The sequence below is a fragment of the Labrus bergylta genome, chromosome 1, assembly GCF_963930695.1.
Source record: "Labrus bergylta chromosome 1, fLabBer1.1, whole genome shotgun sequence".
Classification (NCBI taxonomy): Eukaryota; Metazoa; Chordata; class Actinopteri; order Labriformes; family Labridae; genus Labrus; species Labrus bergylta.
The window spans coordinates 3,799,473-3,819,021 of NC_089195.1; the positions used below are offsets into that span (position 1 = coordinate 3,799,473).

Here is a 19,549-nt window from a genome sequence, read left to right on the forward strand (position 1 = left end):
TTCATGATGACAGTGTAGTAGTGTCACTCACCCCGGGCTTGTGAAGTGCGTTTTCCTGCAGGCCAAAGAGGCTGCCTCCCTGCAGGGGTGAGGCGGTGGCTGAAGACAGCAGGTTGGGTGAGTTTGGGTTGGAGGTGAGGGCTCCTGTCAGCGTGAGGCGCTGCAGCTCCCTTTGTCTCTGCTGCTGCAGCATCTGGCACACCAACACCTGCTGCTCCTGGTGGAGGGGGAGATGACAGACACGTTATGGGATGTTCATGAAATGTTAACACGGGTTAAAGCTTGTTTTTTCATGTCCTCCATGTGAGACAATTTGCGCCTTTCCTCAATTTGCAGTTATGTCACATTTCAACTAACTATCAGTGATGTATAAACTCAGAGCTCACAGTGTCTGACCAGTCTACAAACCAAACCCAACATCTTCACTCATTTGCAATTCAAATATGAACATCCATGGTGTCTGGTTTCCTTTGGTTGAGAAGGCGCACAGGAACATGTCACCTCAGTGACTTGTTAGTGACATGCTAATGGCTAATGCTCTACTTATATTTATATATTTAACTTGCTAAAGGTCATCTCTTTGGCTGTTATTATCTGCTGAATACCAATCACAGTGCACTAATAACACTATCCAAACAAATTCAAACAGGCCGGTGCACTGCTGAGCAAACCTCCACTGATTCTGCTCAATTATTTAAACAAAAAGGCTTGAATGAAAACAAAAACAGAAATCAGCACGCTTTAAAGTAGAGGGTTGAAATGAGGGATTATACATTTACTTTCTGACAATTTGATGAGCAGATCAGTGCAGCTCCCATGTCTGGATGTTAAAGCTAAAGCTAGAGGCTGGAAACAGGGAAAACAGATACTCCGACTGTCACAAGGTTGCAAAATCGACCCGTCGAAAGGATGTCTGTAAGAAGTTACTTATGTTAAAGGTAACTGTCATTTCCCAGAAAAGGGCCAGGGGCACGCAGGGACACAATGTGACTTATAAGATGCAATTATCACATGTGTGCGGATGAAAGAATAGTGTGGAGGACGGGTATAAACCTAGTAGAAGTTGTCAGAAGCCGTTTTCACATATGCACTCCGGATAATATCTAGATAATTACAGGAGGACTTCTCCAGAGATTCTCTCGACCTAGTCGTTCACATATGCTCCTCACAGTGGGGGACTTTACCTGTCAGAGGGGAGGGGGGACTTTACCTGTCAGAGGGGAGGGGGGACTTTACCTGTCAGAGGGGAGGGGGGGGACAGGGGACTTTCCCTGTCAGAGGGGAGGGGGGGGGAACTTTACCTGTCAGAGGGGAGGGGGACTTTACCTGTCAGAGGGGAGGGGGGGGGAACTTTACCTGTCAGAGGGGAGGGGGGCAGGGGATTTCCTGAGGTAAGACGTGACGTAAATAAACAACGCTGAAGTAGCGGCTGAAGCAACAGAGTCCACTACACAACGTTATAATGAGAATATTTGTCTTTATATCAATGCTATGTGTATTCCAATGGAATGACAACATCCACAAAAGAGAGGAGAACAACATACTGAGGAACAGAAAACAGAATGCAGGCGTTTAATTAGAGCACGGAGATCGTAGAGGTTGCGTGCAGACACTTTAAACAGTCACTATATATAAACGTCATTCTCTTTCTATTGGCTCGAGTTGAAATCTCCAGAGTATATTCTGCCACGTTCAGACATCAACTCACTCTGACTTTCTGCAGATAAAATACTAGAGGTCTGGAGGAGAAACTCCAGGTAATGATTGGGCGAAAAATGCTGCTCTTTGCGTTCACACATAGCTTAAAGACCTCCGGGTAGACTAATCTCCAGAGTTTTTCAGGAGATTTCTGTATGTGTGAAAAGGGTTAGTGTATCATAAAGAGATCTTTACCGGAGTGAAATTCTGTGAGGTGAGGAACTGCTGGAGCTGCTGTTGCTGCTGCTCGAGAAGAAGCTGCTTCTGCTGCTCAGACAGCAGAGAAGATCTGCAAGTAACAAACATACAGTCAATAAATAACAACTCTCAGAATTCATTTAAACACACACAGGCTTCTGCCAAGATTCAACAAATATCTGTGGGCTGTCTGAAACTTTGTTAAAAAAATTGCATATCTTCTTCAGATGATTGAAAGACAGACTTGGTACATACGGGCTCACACTCTTGGGAAGCTGAAAGCCTGATGTGAGGACCTGGGGGTTTAGCGGTGGAGGCTGGGGGCGCAGAGCAGGAAGGGTGGGCTGGGGCGCGTTCTGCACAGGAGACTGGATCACACCGTTCAGACTGCCCAGCACACTGTTCATATTGAGCTGAGAATTTCCCGCTAGGGAAGCCATCAGCCCGCCCACCAAGGGCAGCGTCGAGCAGCCCGCCTGGTTGATGGCGCCCAAACCATCACTCAGACCTCGACTCAGGCCGTTCAGCAGAGGCTGTCCGAAGGAGGCGGGGCTCTGCTGAGGAGGAGGGGTACTCTGGAAGGAGAGGGAGGAGCTACTGCGGGACGGACTACCAGAGTGGAGCTCCTAAAACAAAGACAAACAGTGCAATCAAATAAAAATGTCAATGTGCATTGGGTGCCTTAGCAGAGTGGTTACATTAGATGTTAAAATTAGCTTGAAACGGACAATATGCACTCATTGTCTTAGTCTTCTGGAAACATTCTTTATGTCAATACTGTCCATTTACAACTCTGTTTTTGAACATTTACATCTATCTCCAGCAAAGTATGTTGTATTTAATCTTTTCATATTTAAGACTAGTAATGTTTAGTTAAATCCTGGTTGTATATATTCTCATTCTTAGTTTTGATATTTTTAGTGCTTATGTACTTTTTATTTAATATTATATTGTGTTTATTTACTCATATTGTGTGTTTGGACAACCTGCTGCTGTAACGCCACAATTTCCTAGTTTGGGATCAATAAAGTAATTCTATTCTATTCTATTAAACAACAGTTTATAAATCAGTCAACTAACTGAATGTCAATACTAACAGGAATAATAATTAAAAACGAAAAATAGCGTTAGTAGCATCCTAGTTTTTATTGTGAGTCTAAAGCCCTGAGTATACTTGCTTTTAACTACGTGAACGCATGACATCAGCCTCGTGTATCCTGCGGAGGTTTGGAGTGTTGGTTGTGCACATCCTCAGAAATTAAACTCTACGCGTCCACAAGATACAACACGCATATAACCGCTAGGAGCAGTGTAGAGTTGTCTGGTAATGAAACCGTAAATGATCACATCGGAGACACCCCAGAGCCGCCAAGAAAATGGTGGAAAGTTTTGAAGAAAAGTGAACAGATCAAGTCGACAACTACCTGCACTCTGATTTGTCATTACTGTTGTGTAGGAACAAAGCTGGTGCCAGATCATCTCTACTACAGTGTTTTATGCAGTCTGATTTATGTGGTGCTCCCTCTAGAGGAATCCTCCAGTAACACACGTTGTACATAGGTAAGTGTGTGAACATTTATATTCACGATGCAGCAGGTTGTCTACGCATACGCGTGGTTCAAAAGCAAGTATATTTGAGCCCTAAGACAAGAAGGGTCTTCAGGTGCCCACCTCAGACGAGGTAACAAAAGAAGTTTCATTCAGGAAGCAGCTTTTGGACAGAGGACTCTTATTGATGCTCAGGGGGTCTAAAGAAAAGAGACATAAACACAGGGTGAAGAGGACAAAATCAACCACCATGTCATTCATTATTTACATTGATATGCCTCAAATCAACTAATCATGACAATCTGTGATTTGTGCATCATTTCTGGGTATTGCTTAAGAGATTAGCCTAATATGCTAATATGCAGGGGTACTGTTGTGAGGGGAGGAGGAAATAAAAAAAAACAGCAGACAAAAATGTAAGATTGTTGGTTTTAAAGTTTTGTCATCTCAGTGTGCAGAAGAGATGGGAAGTCTGACCTTGGTTGGATGACAGGAAGTTGATCTGGGCTGAGGCGTGCATGGAGCTCTGGGCGGAGATGATGTGAGGAGGGAACTGCACGGCCATCTCAGTGTTGAGCATCTGCAGGCGCTCCTTTTTGGCGGTCAGGCTGAGGATCTGGTCCTGGAGCCGCTGGTTCTCCTGCTGCAGGGAGTGAAGTGACTGCAGCATCTCGACAACTATGAGAGACAAAGAGAGGATAGACATGTCATGGACTGTAAACACAACATTTCAATGAAGCTCATCATTTTCAGCTGTCTGAGTGTTCAAAACAAAATCAAAGTAAATAAGACAAAAAATATAAAGATGAAATGTATTTAATAGTTGCAAACTCATAATTATGTACTTTATTTACTGTTTGTATTAACTTGAGCCAGTTATGTTTAAACAACGTTGTGCAAAAAGAGACGAGGCTGTACCAAAAGTAGTGTAAGAAGTGTCCTGCTCTTAGCTGTAATTTCAGCCTGAGGTCATGTGCACCCCTACAGATGTTTTCCATTAAACAGCCCGAGTAGGCCCCTGCATGGGTTTAATGTTGAAGAGAGCAGAGCTAATACCTGAAGATATAAGAGGTCCCCAAACTGTGTCTGTGACCCAAATAACTCAACATTGTAATCTTTTGAATTATGTACATTTAAAAAAACAAAAACATTAAGAGTTAGAGTTTTCATTATATGGCTCTCCTTTAAATCCTCTTACTTATTTTGGTACTTACAATCTTTAGCAAAGCTTTGGTGTGTAAAGTGACACTACACAGGGCGGGGATGATGAAAATGATGATGTCTCAATTCCCAAATTAACAGCTCAATTAGAAAATAGTTGGTGTTTCATTTGTACTACATTGTGTTGGGATGTTCTATAGGAACAGGGTTAGTAAAGATAACAACAGTATGTGGGAACACTTCCTCAAAGATTAAGAGGCCTATATAGGAAAAGATTTACAAACACATAGAGTTGGACCGTGCACAGGTTTATAAGAGCTTTAAAGGCTGGCTTATTCAAAATAAAATGAATAAAGATCAAACATAGTCCTGCATACAAACAATCATGGTTTCTAAATTAACATTTGTAGTTGCAGAAATATTTTCCCCCTTGCTGTTCTGTGTAAAAGATACAAACATGGAAAAGGGGGCGATGTTGTCCCACGTTTCATGCTGCAGTGGAGGGAGTAAGACCCGAGCGTAGATGTGTGGACAGGATCCTGGATCCTGGTGTTTGGGGAGGTTTTATATGTAGGACCAACCAGCAGTTTGTAACTAACTTTGGACATCCAAAAATATCCTCAAATTTGGGCCACAACAAGGTTTTGGAGTTCATTGACTTCAAAGCTGAGTGTAAGATCCATTGCCATAAAGCAGTGACAGTAAAAGACCGTTCTTGTCATTTCTGCAGCTCACATCACTTTTTATTCTTCATACTAGACGCCATGGTTGTTGTATTAAAAAGCTGTACATCTGAAAACATTCTGACTTCAATCAGCAATCAAGAGCTTGCATGGTTTACTCCTTCCTTTGTGACCGTGTGTCGATTAATACTAGATACCAAACTAACAGCATCGCTGTGAGGTCTGAAATAGAATTCAACCCGTCCCCTAAATGCTCTCTAATTGATTTTCTATGGAGCTGTCTGTGCAGCGTGCCCAGCATCTCAGACCCACTGAACAAACACTCTCTAATTTCTGCAGAGTGGAAGAGAAGTGAACTCTCACTGGAACACAGAGAAGTGTATTTTTACCCACTTTAAGTTGGACACAATGGCAAAAAGAGAGACAGTGGTAAAAAACAAACAAACACTGAAATAAGTCTGAAAAACTGGAGATGAGATTTGTGACAGGACTTTGTGTAGAAAGAGAAAGCAGCAGCAAAGAATAGATCTGAAAGCAAGCGTCAGCTGATGTCCCCAGAGGGAAAGTGAGTAAGATGGAGTAAGCAGTATGGTTCATGAGGGCACAACAGAACAAAGGGAAACAAAGCAGCTTCTGCTTTGCGGCACTATTTTCTACCCCTCACGCAGTCCTCAGGTTCACATTCATCATCTCTAAATAGTACTCGATCGTATCCTCACAGAGAGGACTGCAGCTATATGAAAGCATGTGCAGCTTACAAATGCTACTACTGTGCTCTAAAAGTGAAGATAGTTGTAATCCTCAACCTAGTTTTGATCCCAAACTAATACAGCAGTTTATATGTCGGACACTTTCATGTATTTCAAGATCTTTTGTCCAAATTATGAGTTTTATGAGATATATATTATTATATCTTTTCACTTTGTGTCCATTACAACTCTATAAAAAAAAAAAACAGATCAAACCAAGGCTCAGTTGGTAGAGTCGGTTGTCTCTCAACAGGAAGGTCAGAGGTTCGATCCCCAGCTCAGATGTGTCCTTGGGCAAGACACTTAACTTTTTATTGCACATATATTTTTATCCCTGCACGGGTTATGTACATTTCTTGTATAAGTCTATTTTTAATTGCATCTAGGGGTATTCTTTACATCTTTTGGGGAGGTTAAGATATATGTATGGGAGGGGGAGGTGTCGGTTTTGTGGTTTAACTTGTAACAAATGTTTCATGTCATGTACGTCTTTGTAACCTGCTACTGGATGCTTTGAATTTCCCTCGGGATCAATAAAGTATCTATCTATCTATCTATCTATCTATCTATCTATCTATCTATCTATCTAACTCCAAATTGCTCCCGCTGCTTTGTCGGTGGCGTGTGATTGTGTATGAATGAGATGAGTTATTCTGATGGTCACTTTACATAGCAGCCACTTTCATCAGTGTGTGAATGTGTAGGAGTGACCTGCAGTGTAAAAAGTGCTTCAAGTAATCAGAAGACTAGAAAAGAACCAAGTCCATCAATCAATCTAAATAACAGGAGTTAAGAAGTGTATTTGGCTGAGATTAAATTCTCTCTTTAAGCATTTCCATTTCTTTTGTACTAACGGTTACTTCTTAAAAATACATTTTCGCTATTCCAGGATATTACACAGTGATATCATGAATTTTTTTATTCTTTCTTTTTATTAGAAAAAAATATGTTTTTTGATCTAGCGGCACTAGATTTAAGATTGAGTGTGTTTTCTGAGGATAGATAAAAAATGTCAGATAATTTAGCCTTTTTTTTAAGATTTCTGCTTCTAAGATTGTTGGGGTATTAAAATAGGTCAAAGTATCTGGTATTTATTTTGGGGGAAAAACGTCTAAAAAAATGTTGTGACTTGGCTCAGACTGAACTTTTTAGATAGCAAACATGGAATGCATCCATGCATGGATCATGTTGTGACCTTCAGCTTCACCCTAAAACCACCTTGTGTGTTATTCTTCAGACTCACTGTTGACTCCCATCTCTCCATTGCTGTGTTTCTCCAGCAGCAGCTCGATGTGAGAGCTGGCTGCTGGGACGTTTTCTGGACGGGTTCTGACTCCTGCACTCAACCCGTCTCTCTGGTCAAACAGAAGAGGAAGACAGCTCATAGGAGACCTGTGTGTGGAGGAGGAGAAAACCAACATGGAGTCAGAGAGAAGTCGCTTCTGGGAAACTACCCTGGCTGTGGTTTGTATTCTTTCTGATTCACATGGGGTGACTGGGGTCGATAACCATCAGCTCTTTTCCTGTCGATTTCTGTTGCTGGTTACAGAAATAGAAACTGCTCAGATAAAAACTACAGTTCAGCTACAACATGATCCATCCAGACATGTTTTATTTGATGGATTCAAGATGAGTAGATTGGACATCTCTCGTGATTCAAACTATTTACTATTCTCTCTACTTTTCAGGAACCCCTACTTTTTCCAAACTGTATATTTAAGACTCAATAAAACAGACAATAGAAACATGTAGAGAGAGTGGGGAATGACATGCACCAAATGTCATCGAATCTGTGACTGGTACGATGAGGACTACAGCCTCTGTACACAGGGCTGCCATGCTACCAACCAACACGTCATATTTAAGAAATGGAATGACTAATACAAAGTCCATTCATTAAAAGTGCTTGTTATTCATTAAGGCTCAGATTGTTATTCTGTTTGCCTGACAGCGTCATAGGAAGGATCACAACAGAGGCATTTCAATTTACTGCAGCAAGGACTGCTGAAGTCATCTATTGGAGAAAATCATCAACATTTTTGTACCTTGGCTTACAAGTGTTTGAAATCCCTTTCAACATTAAATAAAACAATGAAATGAGACATACTGTGAAGAAAGACTGTCTCTTGGTGAGTTCCCCTGACACGGGAAGCGACAGTCATCGAGGTCCGTCTCTGAGAAGAGAACCAAAGAGTCATCAAATTTATTTGCAATATGAAGAGATCAATGTGTGTCAGATTCTGAAAAAAGAAACCCTCATATTGTGTCAGAAGAAGCTTTCCAGTTAAAGTTTTTTTTTAAAGTGAGTTTCAGAACAAATCTCGCTAACTCTGATGTGCATCCTGCTCTCACCTGGCAGTGAGGTCTGGGCTTGGCTCAGTAGTGGTGGCAGTGTCGGGGCTGTGGAGAGACAGCTGGCAAACGGCTGTAAGGAGGTCAAACTGTAGGAGGTGCTCGATCCCGGATGGACCTACAAGAAATAGAGCATCAACATCTGGCTGACAGAGAAATCTTCATGACGATCAGGAAGGATGTTGGTTAAAGTGGAAATGCTTTCCGAGTAAAAAAAAACAGAGGAAAGCAATGAGAAGAAATAATCAGTAATATGTGCAGGGTTTGTGTCCATTTAGTTTTTGAGACACATTACATGTTAATGGAATCATCCCCCCCCACCTTCTGCATGTAGCTTATTTTTGACTTAATGCTAAAAAGGAAGACATTGTGATTAAAGAGCTGAAATAATTAGTCATTTTAGTTTTTTTTGGGTTAATATCTCTCGATAGACTTAGTGAAGTATCAATGAATGATCAGCTGATAGTCATAAATAAAAACATCAATGAGAATTCATCCACTCTGTTGGTAACAGCGCATCTACAAAGTTTCATGTTCTTTACAGTGAGCATTATAATCACATCATGGATCATGCTATAGATGTGTTGTTAGCATGCGCCATACTTGTAAATAGTCTTGGTTTGACAAATGATCATTCAAATAAATTCTAACTCAAGGGTTCAGGGTATTGTTTTGTTTACCTTAATATGATGGGGGTGTTATCAGTGTGCATGTCAGCTAGGAGTAATATGAGTGCACCAACTGGTCCATCCATTAGGTTTCACTGATGTCATCATGTTTTATGTGATCACATTGGTAGGAAGTCATATATTTAGTGTACAAACTGTTTTTCAGGGCTGAGCTACATACATTGATCCACCACCAGTGGATTTGGGTAAAGACATCAGACACATAAAGCTCACCTGCTGAAGAGAATTAATATGTGGGTAAAAAACATGCACATATGTTTTTAAATAATGCAGGCTCTTGCCTTGGTTATAATGGCAGTATGATAACAAAAAAAAGTCCTTATTGTTTTTATTTGAAGCAGCACAACACATTCACAACGTTCATTTAAAACTAAAAAAACAAAACTGGCTGCACACAAAGTACAAAGTGAGAACACACTGTTAATGTTTCATGCAGTGTGATGTAATAATGTCTTCTTTGCAAAGTACCTGCGTGTTTGAGACGGCACTGACTGACGGAAGTGAGAGGGAGGAAACGTGTGATTGAAGGAGTCCTGAGGTGAGAGGGGTGCTACACATACCCCCTCCCAGGGACAGGGAGGTGCTACACACCCCTCCACCCAGAGACAGAGGGGTACTGCAAACACCCCCGCCCAGCGTGAGAGGGTCCTTGAGACTGGAGTAGATACCTAGAAAAGATTTGTTAGAATTATTGTCATTTTCAGTTTATGAGTAGTAGTAACCTAAAAAAATGACCCATATTGTACCTGACACGATATGTAAGTAGGGCAGGAAACGATGCAGGGCAGACTTCAACCGCTATCTACAACAATCTCTCCATCTTAAATACTGTGTCACAGATGTCTGAATGCCACAACCACTTTTTATTAACAAACATCATCATGAAACAGAGCCTTTGTTAAACCTGCTTCAACCTGATTGGCTTTGACTTAAAGTGGTCTTTTTCTTCTAGTTTCAGCCAACAGTTTGCACACCTGACATACAGAGAGGCTGCTTCCTCTGTGCTGACACGGCGCATAGGTAATGGAAACATTTCAACACTTTAAAATGGAGCTGCATATGAACACACCAACATGCCAACAGATGAGTGATGCATCTCACTCTCTCACACACACATACATACACACAAACAGGAAGCTAGAGGGCTACCACACACACACACACACCCCCTGAGTCAGACTCACCGGAGCCGAGCAGCGAGTTGCCGCGGCTTGTGGAAAAACTGCCTGCAGAGGAGGAGGAGAAAGATGATGTGGAAGAAGAGGAGGAAGTGATACTGGTGGGTGGAAGAGTGGAGGGGAAGGCGGGGTGAGGGATGGAGGATGGGCTTGGGTAAACAGAGGAGGTTAAGGCCGGAGGAGGAGGAGGAGGAGGAGGAGGGGGAGGAGGAGGTGCTGTGTGGTGGTGGTGGTGATGATGCTCCTCTTCTCTCCTCTCTCGGTTCTTGCTGCCTCGTGGGCGTCCTGGACCGTGGCTGCTTTTCTTGTTGCCGCGGTGCCTCCTTTCTCGGGGCAGCGGCGGGGGAGCGGATTTCTCCTCCAGGTCCGCCTCTTCTAGGATGGGTGGCGTGCTCAGTTGGGATTGTTTGCTGAGAGACTTGGAGGGTTTGTAGTCCCCCGATGAGGAGATCTTGCGGATCTTGCTGCTGCTGCCCAGGCTGGACGTGGACGTGATGCGCATGATGGACCCAAAGGTGGAAATAGTGACTTTGTTCTCAAAGGGGCTTGAGTTGCCCTCGGACCGGTCGTGACCCTGTGACCCCGCCAGTGGGACATCAGCAGAAGTCAAAGCTGGTGGCTTGTGGTATTTACTGTCCTCATCCTCGTCCTCATCTTCCCCCTCCCCCTCCTCGTCTTTGTCCCGTTCCTTCTCATCTTCCTCCTCTTCCTCTTGGACCGCCGGCCTCCTGTGACGCTCCTTTCGCTCATCGCTGCTGTGGTCGTCGCCGCCTCGATCGTGGTCGCGCTCCAGACGGGATGATGATGATGAGAACTGATGGAAATCCTGAGTGGAGGTCAGGGAGCCACCTGTAAGAGAAGAACAAACCCTGTGGTCACACACAAACTAAAACATACTTCTGAAGTTGTACGCCTTGGCAAAGTTTGGGTTTGAACCCAGCAGTGTTTCCAGAATAGATGAATGCAGACAACAGAAGGACTATGTGACTGTTGTGAGGACAGGACATATTAGTCTTTCTTTATTTAAACTAAAGACAGTTGTTGATTCATTGGATGCACTAATCGACAACCAAACATACCCAGGTGCAGTGCAATTAATATGTTGAACAACAATTAGCTATTGTTGCTCTTTTTGCACTTGAATTGCACATTTTGACACCTCCACTTTGCACTTTAATAACTTCAATTTCCATTCTGGTATGGTCTCTTGACTGATTTTATTGCGCTGTTTTTATTTGGTTTTATATTTTGCTGTGTTGTCTGATGTTATGGTGATGTTGATGTTGTCCTTGTGTTTCTTGTCTTCTGTGTGCTCCTGTTGCAACGTAAATTTCCCCTTGTGGGACAATAAAAAATCTGAATCTGAATCAGGTTGTACTTCTTCAGAATCCCAACTGAGAAAGGAGAGGAGGAGATTGTGGATGAATTAGATGCTCTGCTGTTTTCTTTGAGAGAACAAAAGAACAGACTTCTCCTAATCCTGTGCTTACAAGAGTTCAATATTACTTACTTTTGAACTAACATTACTTCCTAGAGACACTGACTGAACGTGACAGCTGACAATGATCCTGATTCAGTTGTGAGGTAACATATAACTAGCTAATTAGAACTCGCTTACACTTCATGAAGAATTTCTTGCACGTCACTTCCCAAACAGCAGCAGCACAATTAACTCAGCCCCATTAAAAATACATGAATCTATCTGTACTTTTGTAGGCTTTGACCCTCGCGGCAGTGTAAGGGGAAGAGTTCTCCACGAGATACGAGTAAACACATCACCAACGGGAAGTTCTGGCACGGTCTCTGCTGTTTTTAAGATTATGAAATAATGTTTACGAGTGCTGTATTAAAGGGTAGCAAGTGCCACAAAATGTCTTTGACTTTTTCGCGGTTGTCAGGTGATGCAAACATTTGTTGTTTTGAAGAGATGGAAAACAAACAAGCTCAGCTGCAGAACCACAGTGTTCAGAGGTGGCTGAAGCTCTTTTTGCCCTCCAGCCCTTCACGCTTGGTCATGTGACTTAAAAGCTATGATTTGTTGAAATTGTTATTACCTATTAAATACCCCATTGATACATTACCCATTAAGTGTTTCTACATTACACAGGAAAACAACAACAAATGGACAGTCTTTTTTTGTGTGTGGTAATCATTATGTCACACTAGACATCAAAAATCTTAATCTTAATCCAATGTGTACACAGGGTTAAAGCCCTGGGTGTCGTATGATTTCATTTCCACAAAGGAAGGAAGCCAACAAAAGAACAAAGAAAATCAAGGCTTCTGCTGCCTCTCTTGCACTGCTACAAATAAATGTAGGCCTACCCCAGTGCATGCTGGTCCTCCTACCTACCTATTTAACCTCAGATGCCTCACACAGTGTTAACCCAATTAGTAAACAAACAAACCAAATAAATGTAATATACTAAACAAATATCTAGTCCAAAAAGTACAAACATCTGGAACCATAAAACAACATAATGCCTCTCATTCCAAACTCCATACTATCAATACACTTATATTTATAGCATTTATTTATATTTATAGCATCCCATTAATCCAGCCATCCATATATACCTAATAATTCACTTTTTTTAGTCTACATCTGTAAATTTTGTAATTACTGTACATAGCACAGACTCTTGCACTTTCTGCTTACTGCACTTCTGGTGAGATGCCAAACCTCATTTCGTTACTCTATACTTGTATATGTGGAATGACAATAAAGTTGAATCTCATCTCATCTCATCTCATCAATAGATTTGATGTTGGATTCTCCATGTGGTACCTGTGTTGAACGGACTGGAGGAGCAGGAGGACGAGGAGCAGCTCTTGCCAGTGCTTCCTGTTTTTTTGCTGCGATGACTGTGACTGTGTGAGCTCTGCTTCTTGGACTTTCCCTCGCTGTCCTTGCTGCTGTGGTGACTGGAGGATATCTGCACCACAAGACAGACACACGAGCCATAAATACACAAGTCTGATTGATTCTGTTCTTCTGTTGTTTTTGATTTTTGGGTTTAGATTTGAATACCTTTTCAATACTGCTGGTCATCACTGAGGTGCTCAGGCCGTCAGAGGACTTCTTGTGGCGCTCTTTTTGTCGGATCTTGTCCTTATGACTCTGAACAGACGTGGACACACAGAGCTCAGGCGTGAGAGGAGACAAACAAGGTCCGACTGAACATTCACTAAAAGCTCTTACACAAAGGGCCTCAACATACACAAGTGATTATTATTTGTGTCATGCCCCAGAACAACATTTTCATTTATGATAATGCATGACTTTTATAACCTGATATTTTATGCTTTCCTTTGCTTGAGGTGCAACGGATCGTGATACTTCTTTAGTGCTGACCTTCCTCAGTTTGTGGTGATGGTGTTTTTCCTGGGATGATGGAGAGGTGGGGCGACCTCTGGGATGACAGATGGAGCTGCTTGTGTTTTCACTGGAGCGCAGCTTCTTCTGCTGTAAAAAAAATTGAGGTGTTATGGAAATATTAAACAGAGCATGTTATTGGTTTTTAGATGAAGATCAAATATGGGCAAGAGCAGTTGAGCTTCTTATGTTGGTGCTTGATAGAAGCCCTTACGACTTAAAGAGGCTGGTGTTGGTTCATTGACTGACGTTAGCCCCAGCTCACTATAGAGCCAATAAGAGCTACGGAGGTGGCATCCAGGATGGAGACATTGGGCACAATGCATCAGATCCACAGAGGTTGGGAGACGGAGCTAAAGAAGCAGAGTGGGACTTTTTGGCACAACTTCACCAACTAACAAGGTGCATGAAGAGTGAACGGCTTGAAGCTTGAGCAACACTTGTAGCATGTAAATTAAATTATATTAAATTAAGAGAGCAGCGAAGGAACAAACCCCCCTCCCCCTGCCCCATTCTATTTTTGGTAGAACTGAAACTAGTTTACTGAAACTTTAGTTGGTTCATGTGCCACAGAGCACCATGTACAGGGCCTCACCTCAAGCGCTTTACCCAGCTCTCTTTATACATCCAGACGCCAAAGCAATTTAAATCTTAGAAGAATTGATGAAGAAGAAGCAGCTATACAGTCACCCTCACACTCCTGCACGCAGCCTCCGTTCCTCAAAAGCCAACCTCCTATCTCCCCCTCTTAGAAACAAGCACCGAACCTGGGGGGACAGACCTTCTCTCTGGAACTCACTCCCTACACACGTTCAACACTGCACCGACCCTCCTACTTTCAAATCACTTATCAAAACTCACCTCTTCAAACAAGCTTTTAATGTATGATTGTGATGTATTTCCTGTTTTCTGTTGTTTACCTTTATTGTTGTTATCTTTATGATTTGTGTGTAATGTTGCAATGTCTGTTAGTCTGTCCTTCTGTGCTGTTCTTTCTGTTTTTAACTATTGTACAGTGTCTTTGAGTTTTTAAAAGCGCTTATAAATAAAATGCATTATAATTATTATTAGTGTAATACAATGCTGCTCAAATGACATTTCATATGAGTCTGGCTGTCCGTTCTTCTCCGTGTCCGCACTATTGTAATCTAACTCTGTCACTGACTTTTTATGCGTCATGAATCTGTTTCATCTCCGTGCGCAATTCGAGAAAGCATTTTAGCGCTGCTCCACAGTTAAACCAGCGGACCTCTGTATGATCGGACAGCCTGTGCGTGATATTGTTTTCAGATAAGAATGAAATGTTCAGTAATAGTTATATTTTTACAGTCTGATTAAAGCTGGTGATAAAGTCCCAACAGCAGTCTACTGCATTTAGAAGTGATGTCGCACTGAAACTTTTAGGTGATCAACATGTTCACCTCTGGGTGACCTAAAAATAAACCATCTGTAATTAAAATCAGTTAATATTCATTTTAATTTACTGTTTTTACAATAACCAGAGGTAAAACTAGTCGGGCGATGCATCAGGCTCAACGTCTGGATGTGTGGAGACAGTCTGGGCCGTTACGCATGGCGGAGATGATTGTTTTTTATTTGAACGAGCTGCTCTTTGGGGCTCACTCCATAGGAAGCTTTGTTATCATTAGTAAAACTTTAGTTTTACATCAGTGAAGACAGGAGAAACTGGTAAGAAGTGTGCACAGAACTGAAGACCGTCATGATGCACGCGCAGTGCAGCGGTTAAGTCCCGTAGCTTTGATATGATTCTGGCAACTCGTGAGCAAATAAAACTGAAGAAATATCACTCCTTCGATCTCTTGAAAACCTGCATTCTGTGTCACCTGTCTCAGGTGTTCAGCCTGTTTGCTGATGTGATGTATTAACAGCGTAATGCAGGAGCAGCTCGTGATACTCCCTGCTGAGAAGATAGTTCAAAGTGCCCCGTTCAATTAATATTCGTATCATGATATCAACCTTTACGTTGCTCATTTTACATAGGTTTTAATACAATTCGGGGAAAATACGTATTACAAATATTTAATTTATAAAAAAATCTCAAAATATTTTTCAATACATTTCCTCCTTCTTCCCAAAACGTCTCGCGGGCCAGATGAAATCTGCTGTCGGCCGTATGTCTGACATCCCTGATCTAAGGGATCGTTTTTTTCTTTCTTGACATTCAAGATGTTTGTAACTCTACAACTTAATTTCACTTCAGGTGTTTTGTGCTTGTTTGTTTGCAGACTGTCGTCCATCTTACCATTTTGTTGTAGTGATGCTTGCAGTAGCCACAGTATTTCACATTGTCAGCTTCTGGGCCTTCCTCCTCACACAGCAGACCTGCCATCTGAGCACTGCACAAAGGGTGTCACAGGATCAGAGAGGAGAACACACACACACACACACACACACACACACACACACACACACACACACACACACACACACACACACACACACACACACACACACACACACACACACACACACACACACACACACACACACACACACACACACACACACGCCTGACAAGAGACACCTGGACATCTCCCTTTGATGTTACCTGTGAGCTTTTGTGATTGGTCACGACATCAGGGATCAAATATCAAATGTGTGCACACAAAAATCTACTCCACATCCTTTCAAGCTTCATTTGAGGTTTTCAACGTCTGCCAGTCAGACGAAAAATAAACAAAAAGAGCAAATAAAACTAAAATGTTACGAGATAATGAGGTATATAAAATAAATACAGCTATGGGAAACAGAGATTGGCTCTTTCTGGTAACCTGCTGCTGTTCCCATTAGAACTGTTCTCCTCCTGTTCTTGAATAATCACATTTAGGTCACTGTACAGACACTTGTGAATATATTCTTAGGTATATGTTACAACAGTTCTGAAGGTACTCTCGCAAGAGCTAGCTAAACACCATGCTACAGACAACCAATTCCATGCACCCCACTCACAAACCCACACACACACACACACACACACACACACACACACACACACACACACACACACGTTAACTCTTACCAGGTGACATGAAAAGCTTGTCTGCAGCCCTGTCTGTTGCAGGTCATGCACGCTCCACAGGCAGCCTTGCTCTCCCTCCCATGGTCCTCACAGATATAGCAGGTCTAATGAAGCAGCAAAGAGAAAAAGAGATGAAGTAACAGACACATGTCAGTTTATTCAAGTTCACAGTCCTTGCTGTTTAAAGAACAAAATGCAGGTCCATATGGAAAGCAGTTGAAACCTCTTGGGAGGTCTCCTCTTCCAAGTGTTTGTCTATCGTTAGCAGAGCACACTCTTTACACTCACGTTAGTCGGGCCATTAGGGTGAAACCGCTGTGATTGCATTGTGGGAAAGATGGAAAGACTTCTTAATTTGAGGGCAGCCACAGCTATACTGTAAAAGATCAGGATGTTTGGCTAAGACAACAGATGGAGCTTTCAAACAAAAGCCGTTTGCTCTGCGCTCGCCGACTTTGTGTGAGTGAACGGTTCAGCAGATGTTTGGGAATGTTGTGGGGAAAAAAGTTGACATTGAAGAGCTTGTGGCTGGATAAAAAAATAATAATGCAGCTTTTACATTGGATTTTTTTTTCCCCCTTTCTCGAGGCTCCTTAGTTTCACTTTTTCTTTGTCATCTACTTTTTTTTTCTTCTTCAAACTAACAGAATAAGTAAAATAGCTTCCAATGTAGCCAGGGTTGAGAAAGGAGGCTCAGGAGCAGAATTCTTGTATCAATGGTGAGCAGCATGAGTCTTTAAATGACATGTTAATGTACACACACACGTCTGCAAAATACATGTAAGCATTTGAGCACACACCAGCAGACAAACCCTGACGCACAGACAGAGCTTTTGTACTTCTGCAGCTTTTCCCCCCAATGAGCGGGGCTGACTGGTGGGGGGCAGGAGAGGCCTAGCAACAGGTGCGGGACAAAGGAACAGCGGGCTCTCTACCTTTTTGCTTCAACCCTCTCTGCTTCGCCCTTTTCTCTCCCGTTTCCTCTGTCCTTTCCTTTACACCCCACATCCTACTCTGCCCTCTGTTCTCCCTTTGAGGACGTCTGCTGTGTAATGAAATGCCAGAGACACCACCACTGCACCGAGCACGTCAAAAAGAAAGAGTGGCTTCTCAAGTTTTCACTGTCCATTGTAGCGCCGTCTAGGAATGCAGGCAGGCAAAATGTGGATGAATGGCTCTGATGGGGGGGGGGGGGGGGAAGCTGCATGCAATTTACTGTAGCTGACACAGTAATATGAAACTGGGCGCTCAAACACTCACATGTGTACATTTAAATGCAGGCACGCACAGAGACACAAACACGGCATGTCTGCAACTGGCTGCTCAGCCCCATGCTTCAAATATTGATTTCTTTGTAACGTGGTTTGCTTTAAAGGAGCGGCTCTGGCGCATGCTGCATACACTGCTATCTTTTTTCTGCAATGCATAAATCTTAATCCATCAAAGATTCATCCGAGGTATAAATGTATACACGACAGCTGATGGAAGAAAAAAGCTATGTCTCGAAACAAGTCTGTGGCTAAACGGTTTACAACAAAGAAAGAAAAAGGAATCTGATATTTTGTTTCATTTCTGAATGTCAAAGCACAACATATGTTTCCCATAGGCGGTCTCTCTCTACAAGTTAGATCTCTGTGTGAGGTCCCATTATCTTTCTATGTCATCAGTCAGTGTACAGCATGAAACATTTTCACATGTAAACATGTCAGTAAGCTTTCTGGACCAAAAGGCAACAGTGCTGCTCGGTGTGTTTTTCAAATCGCAGCAGTTGAAAACCTCTGACCTTTCAGAAAAAAGTACTGGTACTGCTGCTCTTTATAGTGGCAACAAATCAGAAGGAGTTCACTTCTCCCACAAACAGGATCGCTTTCCATGACTGATTTTTCTTCTGCATTCAGCCACATCCTGAGTCCACAGTTGTCAGATTAAGAGGAGACATTCTTAATCTAATCCAAAACAAAGTACGGGAGCAAGTATCCTCTGGTTTGTACTCATTGTGAAAAATTTAAAATCAGCACTCCTCATCTTTTATTACTTTCAATGCAAGTACTTCATCCCAGTGCTTCAACCCTTCTCTGCCAGGAGCAAAGGCTAAGTCCCTCCCCTTTTTAGTCCTGACTCCTGAAGAAGTCTTGGAGTCAAGTCTTCTAGTTATCAGGCCCGTCTCCTGATGAAACTAACTGCAGATGCGCGTTATGGAGGCAGACTTTAAAAACTTCCTTTCAAGACAATCTTGAAAAAAAAAAGCATGAGAAATATAATTGTGAAAGAAATGCTTTTCTTATATATTTTCCATGTTTGATCCCATTAGATAAATGACTTTCTTTGTGTATGCTGCCAAGTGTGTGCTCATTGGTGGATTTAATAGTATCAGTATGAGAGCCATTTTTAGAGTGATTTGATTTGATGTGATATAAATGAAAATGAAACATGAATTATAAAATGCAGTGCATGTTGCGTGAAGAGAAGTCTTTAAAATATTTCTCAATAGGATAACATTTATTTATGTTTCTTTAATAACAAAAAATCCAATTGTTTCACAGGTCTTTTATGTCTAATTTCTTATTTTCACTGAAACTTTTAAAAATGCCCATACCCAAGAACCTAAGTGGACATCTTTAAGTATTGATAGTGTCTGACCAATGGGCCAAAACCTCTCAAAGACATAAGCTTCCTATATTTAATTTTTATATTTGACATGTGACTTCAAACTAATCTCTTGAGCACATATCAGTACATTCAAGTATCTGTTGTTCCCTTGACAAGCTGAATCTATTTCTGCTTTAGCTGGAAGTCTCCCACATTTCCCAGAATGACTTTCGACAACCTCCAGAGAGCAGGCGTGACCTTGCCACATTCAGCTCTGGGTCTGTACGG

General features: G+C 42.1%; 1 protein-coding gene across 2 annotated transcripts in view; it reads right to left on the reverse strand.

The window, feature by feature from the left end:
* The window catches only part of LOC109997709 (MLLT6, PHD finger containing), a 28,014-nt gene that overhangs the window by 3,100 nt on the left and 5,365 nt on the right, over nt 1–19,549 (reverse strand). Inside the window, exons 5-19 of one of the 2 annotated variants that reach the window (XM_020652286.3) lie at nt 16,673–16,776; nt 15,896–15,989; nt 13,612–13,722; nt 13,288–13,377; nt 13,045–13,192; nt 10,263–11,105; nt 9,547–9,746; nt 8,390–8,507; nt 8,145–8,211; nt 7,281–7,429; nt 3,922–4,122; nt 3,568–3,644; nt 2,152–2,522; nt 1,894–1,987; nt 32–217 (exon numbers count right to left, since the gene is read on the reverse strand). In XM_020652286.3, the coding sequence (XP_020507942.2) occupies nt 32–217; nt 1,894–1,987; nt 2,152–2,522; nt 3,568–3,644; nt 3,922–4,122; nt 7,281–7,429; nt 8,145–8,211; nt 8,390–8,507; nt 9,547–9,746; nt 10,263–11,105; nt 13,045–13,192; nt 13,288–13,377; nt 13,612–13,722; nt 15,896–15,989; nt 16,673–16,776 (2,853 nt within the window). Of the gene's footprint in view, nt 1–31; nt 218–1,893; nt 1,988–2,151; nt 2,523–3,567; nt 3,645–3,921; nt 4,123–7,280; nt 7,430–8,144; nt 8,212–8,389; nt 8,508–9,546; nt 9,747–10,262; nt 11,106–13,044; nt 13,193–13,287; nt 13,378–13,548; nt 13,723–15,895; nt 15,990–16,672; nt 16,777–19,549 lie in introns of both variants that reach the window. The other variant, XM_020652285.3, reaches the window with a different exon arrangement.